At 36.6% G+C, this 16,431-nt stretch overlaps 1 protein-coding gene across 1 annotated transcript in view; it reads right to left on the bottom strand.

Moving 5' to 3' along the window:
* diaph2 (diaphanous-related formin 2) overlaps positions 1–16,431 on the bottom strand; it is a 373,599-nt gene that overhangs the window by 342,311 nt on the left and 14,857 nt on the right. Inside the window, exons 4-5 of the mRNA XM_079250311.1 lie at positions 11,118–11,222; positions 3,771–3,791 (exon numbers count right to left, since the gene is read on the bottom strand). Of these exons, the coding sequence (XP_079106437.1) occupies positions 3,771–3,791; positions 11,118–11,222 (126 nt within the window). The remainder of the gene's footprint in view (positions 1–3,770; positions 3,792–11,117; positions 11,223–16,431) is intronic.

Raw genomic sequence — 16,431 nt, 5'->3', positions numbered from 1 at the left:
CTTTACATGGAAACCTGCCGCTCAAAAAGCGTTTCGTCTTAATGGGGTATCAATTTTCCACAAATTATCAAAATGGTGCAATAAGAAACCCACTGGACAGCAAAAATGAAAGTTATTAAATGGCCTGAGGGAAAAAGTTTCATTTGGTGAAGATCAGACATAACATCAAACTAAGGCTGTCATGATAACTAACATTTCAACTCAATACTGATGTTAAGGATGCTGCCTGATACCTGATCTCTGTCAGTCTGGGACAATGAGATACACAGTGACTGTCAAACATGAACAATGTGTAAGCCTAGCAGCACAGCTTTATTACTGTAAGTGTGGATGTAGGCATGTCCTTTGACTTTATTTGTGAATTAAATGTTACTAAGCCAAATAAAACATCCCACTCCTCATGTTACGTGGCACAAATACAAACCTGTTGTTTAATTAGACAACAGTAAAATGAAGCAATACAGATACCCTGAGTGTTTGGGGCTCACCTGGAGACTGTCCAAGAGAAGATCCACAGATAGAATAAAATGAAAAAGTCATTTGGTGTCCACAAAACTCCAAAGTGTTTGAAAACAAAAAAAAATGTTTCTGGCTTGTTGAGCAGCCATAAACATGACACATTACACAGCCAGAGAGGAGCTGGCTTTTACTAAATTTAAGACCAAGTAGAGAATTCTAATCTGGGGGAGGGAAGTTTTCACCTTTTGCTAAATTCACTGCAACTGGCACTCGAATTTGTCTTTACACTAATTTATTCTGCTGAACACTTGTTCTTAAAACCAAATCATGTTCCCAGAACGTATTCTTGTTCAAAATAATTTAAATAACCATTAATTTGTATGGATAATCATAAAAAAGCAATAATTTAAATGTATTATAATATGATGATATGGAGTAGAGAGCAACACTGAAAAGTTTGAGTGCACCTAAGTTTCACCAGTGTGCCTAACCAACAAGTTAGACACTAATGCCAAGTTAGTCTGGATTCCTGTCTATTCTAATTAAAGTGATTTATTCTGAGGCTATTCAAAAAATCCTTGGTTCTTACTGTGGATAAGATAAGCAAAGGCATTTTACATTGCATAAATAGAAATCCACTGATCAAAATACATAAAATACATGTCAAGGCTCCTTATTTAAGGAAATATCATAGAAACATCTCTTAAACCAAGACAGAATTTGTGGTACTTTCAATTTTCACAATGACTCAGGCAAAAGTTAAGAGTGGAAAGTTTCCAATAAAGTTGTATCAATGGTATGAATAAGAAATTTGAATTTTACTGTATACATCCCTGTACATTTTTATTTGTTTAAATTTAAATAGCAGAATAGCTTAAAGGGCAACAACAACAAAAAAACACATGTTCATTAAAGACAATTCATGTCAACTTAAGTTCAAATAAAAGTGCTTGTGCATGATTTTAATTATAAAAACGACATGTTTGACAGCTTTATGCAGAAAACTGAGAACAGCAGCTTGAGTGCAAGTGAGTGAAAACTTTCCTGACCTTTTCTGTTCAGCTTGAGATATCTTAGAATCTTTGGTCAGATTTGCACAACCATACACACTAAGTATTTGTGTACGCAACCACATTTACCATCAGCACCTGACATTTTAGAGCTGACCAGCATGTAAGCAGTCATATGTCCAGTCATTGAGATATTGATCACTTCCTGTGGTTTCGAGATGTCTCAGTAGCTTTCTCAGTCCCAGAGTCTGTCAGTGGAAGTGAAGAGATGGAAGTCTACTTCCACAGTAAAACAGCAGGATTCATTGATGGACGTACTTTTACTTGTGATGTTGATCAATACAATACTTACAGAAGATACTATGAAACCATTCAGTTCTATCTGGAGTCTTGCTGTATAAGTGCAGTTATCTTGGTGTGCTGCTTACATTGTCCTTAATCTATCTTTACAAGGTTCAGCAACACTATGAGCTCAAACAGTTCTTTGTATACTTCCAGAATGGTCAGAGAGTCAATCTGAAGTGTTTCATCCAAAGCTTATTTCTTCCAAAGGGAGAAGAAGAGTGAGACAGGAGTTAACCTTGCATTTTCCCTGCGGACATTCCTAACTAACACTTTCCTTCAACACACGTGAAAGTACTCTGTCCTATCAATGCACACTGACAGCATGAAAATGGGAATCTGTCTCCAAAGCAGGGGATCTAGCTGTAGTCCACGATCAGCTAACCCAGCTGAATACATTTTTTTTTTTTTTTTTTTCCCCCCATTTCCACCTCTCTTTCAGTGGGGCCTGTAAGAATGACAGCTCATATCATCAGTATATTGTCCTTATCTGTTTGCTACTGCTTCAGGTTTTGCACAAAGATTGAAATGCTGGGTGAAATACTAGGTGAGCTCTTGAGTGAAATGACAACTAGGAAGCATGACATCTTTTGACAAGGTTAGAAAAAAATTGTTTAGAAAGTAGGTCTCCATATCTTAGAGGAGTGGCCATGATCAAAAGATGAGGTAATTTAATCCTTTTTCTATTTATCAAACACAATGCAACCATTGCAGCTGATTAGCAATCCACGTAGGCCAAACTGAAAAGCCCAGAGCTCCTACAGAAATAACCGCGCACAAAAGAACAGCTTAACAAAAACGGAGAAATGCAATCAATAAAAAGTGTCTGTAAAATGCCTCAAAGAGTGAGGTTTGTCTGAGTGCATGGGCAGAGCAAAGGCCAGGTCACAGTGTACTGCTTCACCTCATCTGTACTTCTGTTAGCCTTCACAGCCCTCTTAATCCTTAAGAAGCTCTCAAAAGGCAATAAAATACCATTTAAACGGGCACGATTTAAAGTAAACAATCCTACACTTGCCAAAGCAACATAAGGCCTTATACATATATTTATATTTATTATGAAAATGTTCATTAAAAGGGCACAAAGGGTGGATTTGTTAAAAAAAACGCAACTAGCATTTTATTGATATGACTGTGTGCTGAAATAAAGTGCTGTAAATCAAATCATTCAGAAAATTTCAGAATTTTGTAGTGCAACTTAAAGGAAACTAACATACAGGAGAAAAAAAAAAGCATTTAAGAAAACACTGCATTTATTTCTTTCAAGCGGTATTGAATACAAATACAGTCAAATACATCTGTTCATCCCACAAAGAAACTATGTGCTCCACGGCTCAGTATTTGCGTCAATTTTCTTTCCCCACACATACAGTGAGTCTTATAATGTGTTATACACTCTCAGTATGCCTTGTATTGCATAGATCAGATAAACATCATTAAGGCCATTTAAATGCACCGTGCTCTGATAAACAGATAAGAGTGAACATTATGAGACTCTGCAAGAGTTATCAGTCTTTATCTGTGCTATGATATTCAAATGCTAATAGTTGCTACACTGCAATTTGTTTTTGAAAATAGAAAGAAAGAAAAAGAAAGCAAAAAAACAGACAAAAAAAACAAAAAACAAAAAAACATAAAGGATCCAAGTAATTTTCAGGCTGTATAATTTCTAAATCCCTCATCTGAAAGAGCCACAATTTACATGCTGCATTTGTATTGACAATTTGTATCCTTTTCAAATAAAAACCCATTAGCAATAGCAGCACTCTAAATGAAAATCTAAGGCATGAAAATGACCTCACTTGCATGGTTCAGAATATGCTCTTAAACGTGCTCCTAAAAACAAGATTAACTGATGCTTGTGTGTAAATCTCTCTAAGTGTGTGTTTAAAGGGTGGATAAGGACAGACACATAAAAGTAACAAGATTCAGAAGCCAAATAAATAATGGGCTACTCACCGCAACTTTGCTCCCAGTTATCTGCATGCAGCGATCAGCGGAGAAGGTTAATGTGCAAAAAGACACAAACAGCACAATCATTAGTAGGCCAAAGAATCCTCCATTTCATGTTGAGGCATTAGGGTGCGTTGTACATCACAAAAATCCTTTATACAATTATAGCACACAGGGTTTTACACATTCTATAAAAGCCAACAAAAGAACCATCATGACTAATATTGCACGCTGAAGACAATGTCTGTTTGGCAGCTGCTGTTTTCCAATTTGTGTCATTTTGCAAGACACAGGAATGAAAAGAATAATAATAATAAACATTAAGAAGGAGAACTTGCAGTTCAGGTACATGACATTTAAGGGATCAGTCAAATGATTCAGAGGGTAAAGCATGACTCTCCTTGACTTCTTCGTATAGATACTGAGATTCTTGCCCCAAAAGGAGCTTTGGCTGGTGTGGGTGTAAAAGCTGCAGAGGGTCTCTTTGGGCGGAAATCAATCTACTGTCATTAACATTGGACTTCAGGTGTCAAATTTGTGTGGCAGACCTACCTTGAACCCATGCAGTCAGCACAATTCCTGAGGTTTAACCTTGTTATCTGTCAATAGTGGCAGGTAGCAGAAGCGATTTTCATTACTGCAACAGTGGGACTTGTTTCACAGAGGGAAGGTGTCTGTCAGCACAGTAAATGCATTCTAATCTGAGGCAGAGCTCCTCTTTCTCTGCTACATGTTTCTAAGGAATTGCATTTTGATTGCAGGAAGTTATAGGACCCACTGAGCTCCTTATTTTATTTATTTTTTCCTTCTTTTTTCCATGGTTTTCAGAGGATGGAGGGAAAAAAGAACCTGGTTTCCCATTTCTTTGACTGTAACTCTCAAACTCTCCAGGTCCGTGACCATTTGATGCATGAATTTCAATCTCCTTCACTCAACCCAGAGTTCATAACAACCATAAAGTCTGTTTTACATGTACCACCACCATCATTTACCTCGCTCTCCAGCAAAGGCTTCATGCCACTGAACAAAACGAGGCAAAGTCTCGTCTTAATGTTTCAGAATCAAGATTCTGAAATAAATCACACTAATGTAACGCAGCTATCAGAAATATAAATCACTTTTTTTTTCTTTTATCCTGTTTTTTTTTTTTTTTAAAAACATCTTACCTTAAAGCAGCCTTACCAATAACAGACACAATCTTTAGCATGATGAAACAACAGTCACGTGGGAGGAGCTTGAGAGGGAGAAGCACAGGCCGACAGGCAAATTTAATTATGAATGTACTCAGCAACTATTAAGATACTACGGTGGCCTTGAAGTGTCACAACAGTAGAAACGACAACACAAATACAAAAGCCACATCACAAAAAATGCACCAGAAATCATGCAACTTTTTTCTCAGAATATATACTGCACAAAGTGGGCAACAGCAAGCGGTACACCACAGCTGACGGTGTACACCGGTGAACACCACAGCTTCTCCATCAGCCGGGCGATGGGAAAGTGATGATGATGGAAAAGTTTGCTGCTTCAATGGACTTGAGAGGGTTTGCAGGTAGAAAGAGGCTTTGCCAAAACAAGACATACATTAAACATAATAATAAAGTGTGACGTATCAAATGGCAGTCTCTTAACAAATAAAGACTATTAGCTGGATTGGAACATAACTTTGCTGCCCGGAGTAGCAGGAAGGAATAATGAAATCAGCTTTAGGAAATGTTTTAGGCTAAACGTCAACATTAGTTATCAAGTTGGAATATTTTCTAAGTTTATCTACAGACTGACTTTGATGTTTCCTCCAAAAAAAAAAAAAAAAAAAAAAAAAAGGCGTTCTTGCTGAACAAGCTGTTAGATCTCTGCAGGTCATCTGACTGACTGGCCATTTTAAATGGATTTAAACTCAGTCCACCTTGCTCGCCACCAGGTTGCCCAGGTGCTCTTTATTTATTTATCACAGTTTATAACAGTGCAAACCAAAATGATTAACATTATTTACCATTAGTTTTTTTGCTAACTTCTCAAGCTTGTTCCAAAAATACATCACTTATCACTTGCGCGCGGTGTAAAGTCCGGGAAAAGAAAAAAGCAGTGGAACTTCCATCCCAGCTGTTGTGTTATGGCTAACTGTAGATTGTTGTATTTGTTTTATGCTGCCATTAATTGTTACGTATTGTTGTGGCTTTTTTTTTTTTTTATTCTCATTGGGGCTTTTGTATTGCTGTGACATTCGAGGCCGCCGCAAGGTAGAATTAAAATGCCAGTACTAGTAACTGAGTACAATCATTTCCATCCCATTACAAATGTTTTTGTCAAAATATTTACCAATTGAACAAATACAAATGTGTAATTATCACAGCAAAACTATGGTCCACATAAATAAAAAGTAGTTTTGATGGTCACGTTGAAAGCATTTTATTGAAAAAGTCTGTGATAATAATGCTGAGTAATCCGCTCCCTCTACAAGACCCTGCCATCACACACTTCCTGCTTGAAACAAAGCATGATTAATATTAGACACCAAAATGTTCAATCTTGGTATACAAAGTAAATTTCTGAATAAGGATAAATTGTATTAGTATCACTATGAATTTTAATTGTATTGCCACAAAATTCTACATAGGAAAAAAAGCACAAAATGGGGTGAGAAAGAAAAGGAAACAATCATGCAGAGCTAATGGTCAAGGGCGTCCAAAGGCAGGCGTCGGTGAAGGTTGGATTACTTTGAAATACAGCTCATATTTAAATGAGCTAGGTCAATGTGAAATCATTCGGTAAAAAGATACTTCATTTTGTGGTGGGGGTAATTTGCAAGACTCTGCTGAGGCCCCCCAGTAGAGAATGGGAGTGTTGGCTACAGAAAAGTAGTGATAGAGGTAGCAATCCAGGAGGGCGACAGGGAAGGGGGGAAAAAAAAAAAAGCTTTGACTTTCCTTTGAAAGACTTTTAAGAGTAAACAAAGCATTTATCAATCTTTTTTTCATATTAGCTATCATTTCAAGCCAGACAGCAGCAACGCAGAAGCTGATGTGGTAAGTCCGCATGCATGAGTGATCGATGTAGATATGAGAAAACTTCTAGCTTTAGAAAGAAATCTAAGGCATCTCAAGTTATTGAATTCAAGAAATGCTGCTATTTGTGGCACAACAAAGCACATTTAATTTAGCGTGTTTAATTTACTGGTTTAAACTTCCAGTCCCAAAGAATGTCGAGCCTGCATATACAATCCCTGTTGTAGGCAAGAACGGTAAGAAAGAAAGCTTTACATGTCCACACAAATCTTGATTTGAGTATTGATATGAGTCTGGGAGACTGAGATATTGCTGATACCCAACTTGTTCTATGTTGGCTGGTACAAACAATAACTCACCAATAACATCAAATGTGCTCATATGAATAATAATTCTAATTTTGAAAAATATATTAAAAAAAAAAAATTAAAAAAAAATCAATATCTTCACGTTTTAATAAAGACCTGCAAAATACATCCAAGTTATTTACATCTACATATATATATAATCACGTGCAGGTCAGGAAACAAGACAGAAAACTTTTAAAGCACCAAGCATCAATTCCACGTTGCTGCAAAAGATCTTTGAAAAAGGCTGAATCACATCAGTTGTCATGACACCAAAGCGAGAAGAATCACCACCATGTTCAAACAGCACTGCTCACACATTCAGTCACTGTTGAGATTTTCCATTCATATGCTTTACATTTAACCCACAATGCATGCTGATCAGCACCAACAGGCAACATGAGAACTGGTGATCCTTCGCCCTTCGTTTGAACACATACAGGTTTTGGCATGCGTTACAGCGGCAAAGTGAAACTTTGGATCATCACTATAGTAACAGACAAGGGATTTTCTTGATAATAATTTGTATTTTGACTGATTTGATTGCCAGTGGATGGCAATATGCACATATATTATCCCATAAAGACAGAAGAGAAATAAGTTTTTATCTGATCTCTCATGCTACTATTAAAAGCGGTCTGGGACACAAGTCCTTACAGTCACTTTAAATACATCCGATGTTTTCTAATTTTTCAGTATTCACTTGTTAAATTATTTGTTGGTGATAAATAAACAATTATTTTCTAAGCGGATGAAAATGCCAGATTGTGCTCTTAGACTGGCTAAAAAATGTGTGTTTTTTTATGCATTTAACTTGACTAAAACATATCTTTACACTTGCAAAATAAATCACTTTTTGCAGCAATTCTGGATGTATGTAAATGTACAATTTTTAAAAAAATGTCGTACATCTTCCAGCTACGGATATGTGTACATTGTATCTCTCTTTAGAGAAGATTCAGTAATTACGCCCAGTTGTCAAAATAATATCTGAATGTCCCCTAAATAGTTCAGTAGAAGTAAGTCAGCTCTGTGTATTATTAGAATTTGATGTATTGTGGGGATGTGCAGCTGTTCTGCACTGCATGCACACCTGCATGAAGTCAGCTACTTCATCACTGACATTTAACCATCCCTCCTCCATTGGCCCTATTAAATGTGATAGCAGGGTGCAGGCAGACATTACATTTTCTCCTCTGTCCTTTCACTACTTGGATTACGTTATTCATTTGAATAAAATGTCTGTGCTCACAAAGCGTAATGGGCCCTGTGAGGAATTCAATCATCTCAGATAATCATCATTATCAATAATGCCAGTTAATTACCATAACAATGAGGAAGGTAATAAATGATGATGTCAAGGGAGAGCTACCAGGTTTGGGAAACAACGGGGACAAAAATGACTTTTTCTCTGGAAAAGTAATGTGAATATCTACTCTCAAAGTTGTCCATAACTTTGAAAAGAGGAAAGGAATTCATCAAATATGAATGGATTGCTGCCCAAACTGCTTGAACTGCATGAAGTGATTAAGTATCAGCTCTCTGCAAAATTTACTGAACGTAAAATCGACAATTTAATCAAAATTTATGCCCTTAGTTTTCTTAAACTAAAGCAACTGATGTAAAAAGATGAAATAAAAGCCTGCTAAGCATTAACAGATAAAAAAATAATTTATAATCAAGTTTTACCTTAAATGTGTTACAGGACTGAAATAAAAATGCAGGCAGAAATACGGCCTTCAATAATTTATAATCATTTTGTAATTAATGGTTATTTCTCATGCTGTTACATTGTGGGTTACAACAATTAATGACAATGTCTTTTAACCAGGGCTCTATGACATTTATTGCATTTTTTTTGTTTGTTTTTCCCGTAAAGCACAATAGAAGTTTGGGATCTGAGGTGAGCTAATGTTTTAAAATTGAATCGCTTTATCTTGCCTAATGAAACATTTCAGCAGTTCAGCAGTTCTAAGCTGTATCTTTTGGTTTATAATGCAGCAAATATTTTGAAACATTCACAGGTCTGAATTGTAAAAAGAGCAGAGTAGAAACCATAAGTCTTCATGTAGGGCCATTGTGGTATAACATGTGCAAAACTGGGTTTAGAATGGTCTTCCTGGAATAATCAGGACTGCAAAACTCACAGAAATTGTGTTTGTAACCCACAACTGACCTTAAATTTTTGGTCAAGAATAACCATTTTTACAAAAACAACTTTTTGATTGTGAGGCCACCAAACTGTTCCCGTACCACATACACAGAAAACATAATGGATGTTGAAAGTGAGATATTTTGTACTGGTGAAAGATCTGGACAGCAGGAAGGCCAGTAAAGCATTCAGGCTCTGCCACTAAGCAACCATACCACTGAACTAAGTCCAGTATGCAGTATAGCACATAGTAAGGCCCTTCCTGAAAAATATATTATCTGGATGGGAGTGTGTGTTCCCCTCTACGTGTTACCATTGATGGTGCCTTTCCAGCTGAGCAAGTTGCTAGCTCCATACGCACTGGTGCAACTACATACCATTAGAGATGCAGGTTTATTTAACTGAGCACTAATAAAGTCCAGAGGACACAACATCCCTCATTTACAAGAAATTTCAGCTTCAGATTTGTCTGAAAAGAGAACAGTTTCCCAGTTTACTTCAGTCCGTGTAAAATTAGCAATGTCCAGCAGCATTTAACTTTAGACATTACTGATTCGTTGCATGATGGAGTTTTGCCTGCACGGACAGCACTGTGAATTAAATTCATAGATAATTTCTGGAACTGTTCCTGGGGGGATGCAGTTATTTCCAGGACAGAGCCATGTTTGTTTCTACTGCAGTTCTAATGGAGGGCCCAAACATCATGGGCATTCATTCCAGACTTTTGGCTGTGTGCACTGCACACACATATGTCTATAAATTCTTTTATGTACCGTCTGTACTGTAGATTAGATATGTATTTTTCACAATTTTACATTATCCAACTGCTGAACTTTACTTCCTTTTTACTTACAAGAGACTCTTCCCATCAAAGGTTTTCTTTTTGGACCTAATCATGTTACTGATATGCTGCCAATTAACCTAATTAGTTACAACATGTACTTAAAACTGTTTATTTTTAGTGCCACCTATTTCCCAGCCTTTTGCTGCTGCCACTGCAACTTTTGGCTTTCTGCCATAAAGTCAAGCTCAATTGATAATTACCATAAAAAAATACATCACACTTTCAACATTTTATGTTTTCTATGTTCTTCAGTGAATAAAAAATGTTATTTTGGGGGGATTTTGAAAACATTGCATTTTAATTTTTTTGGTCTATTTTATACAACATCCTGTCTACCTGGAGTTTAGGGTTTTATATTTTGAACAAATCTGCAAGATTTCTGAGTTTCAACACTTTGAGTATATTTTTCATTATTTTTTTCTATACACTGGTTTCGCATGTTTGCTTGTTTCTTTGTTTTTTTTTATTTTTTATTATTATTCTAAAGTAAACATTCAATCATAGTTAATTTTACAAAAAATAATTACTAACATTAAATAATGGCATTGGAAATTTGGGCAATGTATATTTGTTTACTACAGCTAAACCAAAACGTTGCCTGTCTTAGTGACCAGAAGAGACGACCACCACCACGGGGCAAAATTCACATGCAAGCATACTGTTGAACAACCAACAGTTCATGCAAGTGTTGGTGACAAACACCGACCAGCTACCTAGCCACAAATCAGTAAGTGAGTAGAATTTAAATCCAGGTGATTTGTGAAAGTGGGGGAAAAAACAATTTAAAAAAAAAAAAAAAAAAACTACAATCATGGGCTTAAAAGATGTGGGCTTAAAGCACAAAGAGTGAGGAAAAGTGGTTTTGGAAATGGTGGGTAAAAATAAATGACAAAGCAAGCTATAACATACAGCATGAGGTGACATTATTTAATGTGATTTTTTTTTTTTCTTTAAACACATCCCCTTCAGTCATACGATACACTGCAGATGATAAAGACTTACAGATTTGGCGGTGGCTGAGATGTACTGGACAACCATCTCACGTTTGGTGGTCAAGTCCTTTCCACGCAGGGGTGCTTTGCGTTCCTCATTCAGATTCATGTCCTCCTAAAAAAGGCAAGTGAAATAGAATTGCAGAGATTGAATACTTCAGAAAATTGTTTTAAGTAATATAACTACTAGAAAAACAGCTGAAATCATTTTGAAGCATTCACTGTATGTGTGCTGCATTGTATGACATGTTTTAGGCTACAACAAAGACAAAAAAGAGAACAAAAAGGTATTAAATGTTTTAAAACAAAAGCCAAACCCAAATATCACATGCATAATACGGGAGATCAAAAATATAAGAAAAAGAAAGTACCAAGATTTCAAAACCCTGAACTTCTAACCAAATTATTTCTTGTACAATAGTTTCATTAGCACAACAAATCATTTCAGACCAACCAACAATTATTAATTAATTTCTACTGCATCCCTTTTATATCAGATCCTGCTCTGTGGGTGAATTAATTTCCAACCATGTTTCTTTGTTAACGTCACTGGGTACATCAGCAGAACATATTGGCAGTAATCATTAGTCCTTCAAATAAAAGTGGCAAGGCTGCAGCAATAAAAACTGCACACTACACCACAACTGTGAACACGAGAACAAAACCAAACAGCACAGCCTCTATTGAGGCCATGCAATCACATCTAGTAGTCTGGATAGGCAGTATCTGCGTGTTATTGGGAGTATTATCTTCATGCTACTTTAATTCGGCATCACAAAGAGGTCTTTCATGTGAGAGACATCAGGGGAAAGAGTGAAGGCCGGACAGAGCACTAAAAGCTAGGGAATGACATGATGATTAGAATGGAAGAGGATGTTTATCAGAAGCACTCTCTCACAAAGAGATGGCTAGAATGAACAGAGTGGGAAAAAAAATATCCTCCCTGGGTTTTAGACAAGGAAACCTGAAGACGTGGAGGCATGCTGCCCTCTGGTGGGGAGAAAAGAAAGCCATGAACTATGTGTCCTTAAGTGCAGTCGATCCCCTGCCCCTCCCTTCTGATTCAACGTAAACTTGCCTCATAAATTAAGCATATCGCTAAATAAGAACACTGTATTACACAGAGGTTGAAATATCTTACCACAAGTAATCTGATTTAAGCTGTTTTGCTTCATTTGTCAGTAAGGCATGGGCAGGAATCCCATTCAGGGGCACTGTGACCTAAATTCCTTCAGCTACATTTCCTCTAGTAAATACTCTCTGAGCTAAAAAACCATTAAATTCTTTTGTGGAACAGGGAAGGAAAAATGCAGCAGAAATCTTCTCTTTTTTCTCACCCAGGGAAGCCAGCCTGTTTTTTTAATTAATCTTTGAACCCTGCTAATTTATCTACTTAATTGGCATTCAATAAAGGAGGCAAAATATGGTGGGGTGAGTGGGGGGTGTGTCAGTAGTGGGCCTGCGAGACACTTGTCAAGGGGCAAACTGGACATATAAGCCCTGCACGTGCAGCCTACGAAATGATTAATGTACTTTTATTAATTATACCCTCACTGGAAACATAAAGAGTCTCCAGATATCATGACTAGTCTGCTTGTGTAACTGAAGTGATTGGAGCTTCCACCAGTCTCATGCTGGTCTGGCAAGCTTTGCTAAGAATGTTTAAATTGTAATCAGTTTGTGTTTGCTGTTCTCGCACTGGAAAGAGCTCCTGCTTCAATGCTCAGGAAATCAACGTATTTTACTGTTTAGGCAATAAGTAGCAGGTTGCTGGCATATTAGATTTAAAAGAGCTGAGTTTCAGCCAGAAGGCTAAGGTTATTTACAGCAAACACAGCTGAATGTTGATTCCTAATGTATGCAAAGCAACTGTTAAGTTTTTAACAGTAAAACATTCTTGACTGGCCACGCACTTCAACACAAGTGAGCAGGTGTTTGAGGTACTAAAGAACAGTCCCTAAACAAGCAATAAGTTGAGACGGCTGCACTGCAGGTTTAGCAGCATCTCACCAGGGAAGACGCTGAGCATCTGTTGAATTCTGCAGGTTGCAGATTTCAGGCAGTCAACAGATTTGGAAGCAATTATGTCATATTTTTAGTTTTTACATAATGTGATTTTTAAGTTGATGTTTATATCCATGTTTTGTTTTGTTTTTTTAAAATAATTTTTTTTTTTTTTAAAAAGCACAATGTCTTTGGAGTGGACCTGATATGACTAGAAGAAGTATGACTGTGTAATAACAGGGTAAAAACCTATTTAAAAAATTCTGTAGTGTTAAACCCAGCAAAAAGCAGAGCACTTGAGGCTTTAAATCACAAAGAACAATTACTGATACCGTCAAATGCATCTAAGGCTGGAAATGGTATGAGTTTTCCCTACAGGAAAATCTGGACCTGGGAGAAGTAGAAATATAAAAATGTTTTGCTTCAACTGTGACAAATCAATTATTTTGTCTACTACCCTCAAGTCTGATCCATGAGTGTGTGAGGACACAGGCCGTAATTCTCCTGTGGGCTGCTTTTAATGTCTTGGTGCACAGTGGAACTGCTGAGGGATCACATAGGAGCTTATTACTGGGACTGTTCATCCTGACAATGGTACACAGCGAGACACATAAAACCTCCAACAAGCAACAGCAGCACTGCAATGGGGCATTCAGTCATTGGCCCTTTATTTCTGCTGGCACCTCCAGTACCATTCCCATCTTCTTTAAACTGGCATTTTACACAGCGGCAAACTGGCTCAGGAAGCAAATTAAGATTTAATCAAATAAACGTAAGGGTGCTGTCTTGCTCTTCACATTTTCGCACTGAAAGCTAAATCTAAGCATTATTCTAAATACAAATCAGTGATAATTTGGTGAACAATTTGGAAGAATGTATTTCAGTGTATTGATAAAACAAAAAACATCCGATTTTTTATTACTACTGTGACATAGTTGCCTCCTTACACATAATCAGCTGATTTTACTATGTAAGGAGAGACTGACTTTCTGTTGGAAATCCAGTGATAAAACACAGAGTAAAGCAGACCTTATATTCAGTATATTCTTATTTTCAGGTTTGCTTTAATTGTCTTTACTACATTTATTTTCTTTTCCTCGTCACAAACTGTTTTCTTGGGTATATTCCCAGAATCTCTTGATGACCTTTAAGAAATGGGCAATATACTATCAAGGCTCTGAGATACACACTGCTGAGGAAAAGGGGAAAAAAAATTGCTTTCCTGTGGTCATTAATGCACAGCAGGGCATCTCAGTAATACAGCCCCGGTCAGGCCAACATGTACAGACAGCTACACATCTTAGGCTGGATCATGTTCGACTATAACATTGATGAGAAGAGAGTGGAGGCAAAGACAAAGAAAATGACAAAGGTAGTTGTGCATGACATAAAAGGAAAAACTACGGAATTATAAGTGAACACAACAATACATAAATATCGAATTGGAGCTTTTAACCAAAACAAAAATCTGCCCACCACAGTGATTTCAGTGTTTGCTGCATCAAAGCAGAAAAAGTTTGAGCGTAAATATTGGTTGCTTCAAAAGTACATAAGCAAATAACTTTCTTTTTGATTTCATTAGTGTAATTATACTTCCCAACTCAACGTGTCAAGACCCGTCAAAAGTCAGACAGGAAAATATGCTTTCTGTGTCATCTGTCACTGAGCAAACTGAAGTCTGGGTTTAATGTCACGCTGCTGTGAGCACAAACATAGTAATTGAGAGGTGAACTGAGTGACAGGGATGAGCACCCAGGCAAGAAAACACTGAACAGAAGTCTGATGAAAACCAAGAGCTCTGATCGCATTTCTCTGGCCCTGGCAATAAAAACTATTGTATGAGGAAAAAAAGGAAAGGTAAGCACCACACCACACACACAGTCACTCAAAGACATTATCCACAATAGTACACACAGCCTATGCAATGAAGCCAGAGTAATTCAGCTCCTCACTTCAAAGAGATGGGCTGAATGCTTTTTGCTAGATTTCGATCTTGCAGTACATAAGGCCAAAGATGCATTTTAATGTTGAAAAGCTCAAGTGTGACAGAGCTTTGACCCAACAGATGACTGCAAGTGAATTAGAAAGTTTGCTGTGCTGCTGATTGTGGTCAAAGGAATGCATGAGTGGAGCCCTGCTACGCAAAAACTTCAAATCTGAAATGGTTTTAGTTTTGGTTTTTTTGTTTAGATTTCACACTTGTCCTGTTTTTCTGACACATTTTAGGTATTTTAATTACCTAAAATGTGTCATTTAATAAGATGGAAAGACGAGATAATAATTTAAAATCTTTGTTTATTAGAAAACGCAGCTTTGAATTAAGCACATTACAGAGCCTACTTTCACTAGGTGTCATGTTTGTCATGTGACATTGTGAGAAACAAATTCAAAATTAAAACTTAGTGCAGGTAAGATCAGTGCTCATTTCCGGTCTTTCAAGTATCGATTTTTTTACTGCAAGGGTCAGCCCATATCGCCCAGCCCTACCCACAGGTGTTCAAATGAAGAGGCTAAAACCACTAGGCTCCCAGTACCGATCACAACCAGCAGAGAAGAGGTAGAAACAAAACTAAAGTTATCATCTTTTCTTTTAATATGATTTTTTTTTCTCTCTTATCACTGTGCCAGTGTCAGCATGAGCTGTTAAAGTGGACAGTTTCCTTAGTTGTTGCTTTACATGACTGTTCTTTTAATTTGAGTAATGTAAAGTTTATGATGTTATTCTTAGTTCACAGTTTAAAGCAAATGAATATTTTTTTTTGTTATTATTAATTGTCTAATTTCTGAGGACAATTATTTTTTCTGAAAAATTTTTAAGTCTTTACTTAAGTCTTTTTAAGTCTTACTTTAACTTTACTTAGCTGTTTTTTTTTTCCATTCTGTACATTGCTATCGCTTATATTAAACTAGTTTACCTCCAAGCATTCACTTTTGGAGAAAAAAAAAGTGTTAATATGAAAACTATTTTTGTGGATCAACTTTAAGCTTGTTGTCTTTGTCTTTTTTATGTGTTTGTTTTTAAGACACAAGCATCTGTGTCCAAAACGGATTAAGTCTGGACACACAATCATTTATTGAAAATTACAATTTCTTGATAAGAAATATAGATTTCTATATTTCGCTGCAATCGGCAGAAATAAATTAATACTGCTTCTTAAATAAATAATGATGGAATTTTTAGCCAATTAAAATGCATGAAATCTGTTAATCTCTTAAAAATGATTTTTTGTTAAAAGTTCAGTGTTGTAACTAATGCAAAGGCTTATGTAAAGCCATTTATACATAAGATTTCATGAAGTATAATTTGACCAGACCAAAAC

The sequence above is a fragment of the Telmatherina bonti genome (genome assembly GCF_933228915.1).
Source record: "Telmatherina bonti genome assembly, chromosome: 12".
Taxonomy (NCBI): domain Eukaryota; kingdom Metazoa; phylum Chordata; class Actinopteri; order Atheriniformes; family Telmatherinidae; genus Telmatherina; species Telmatherina bonti.
The sequence above is the reverse complement of the archived record's forward strand: the minus strand, read 5'-3'. Positions and strand labels throughout refer to the sequence as shown.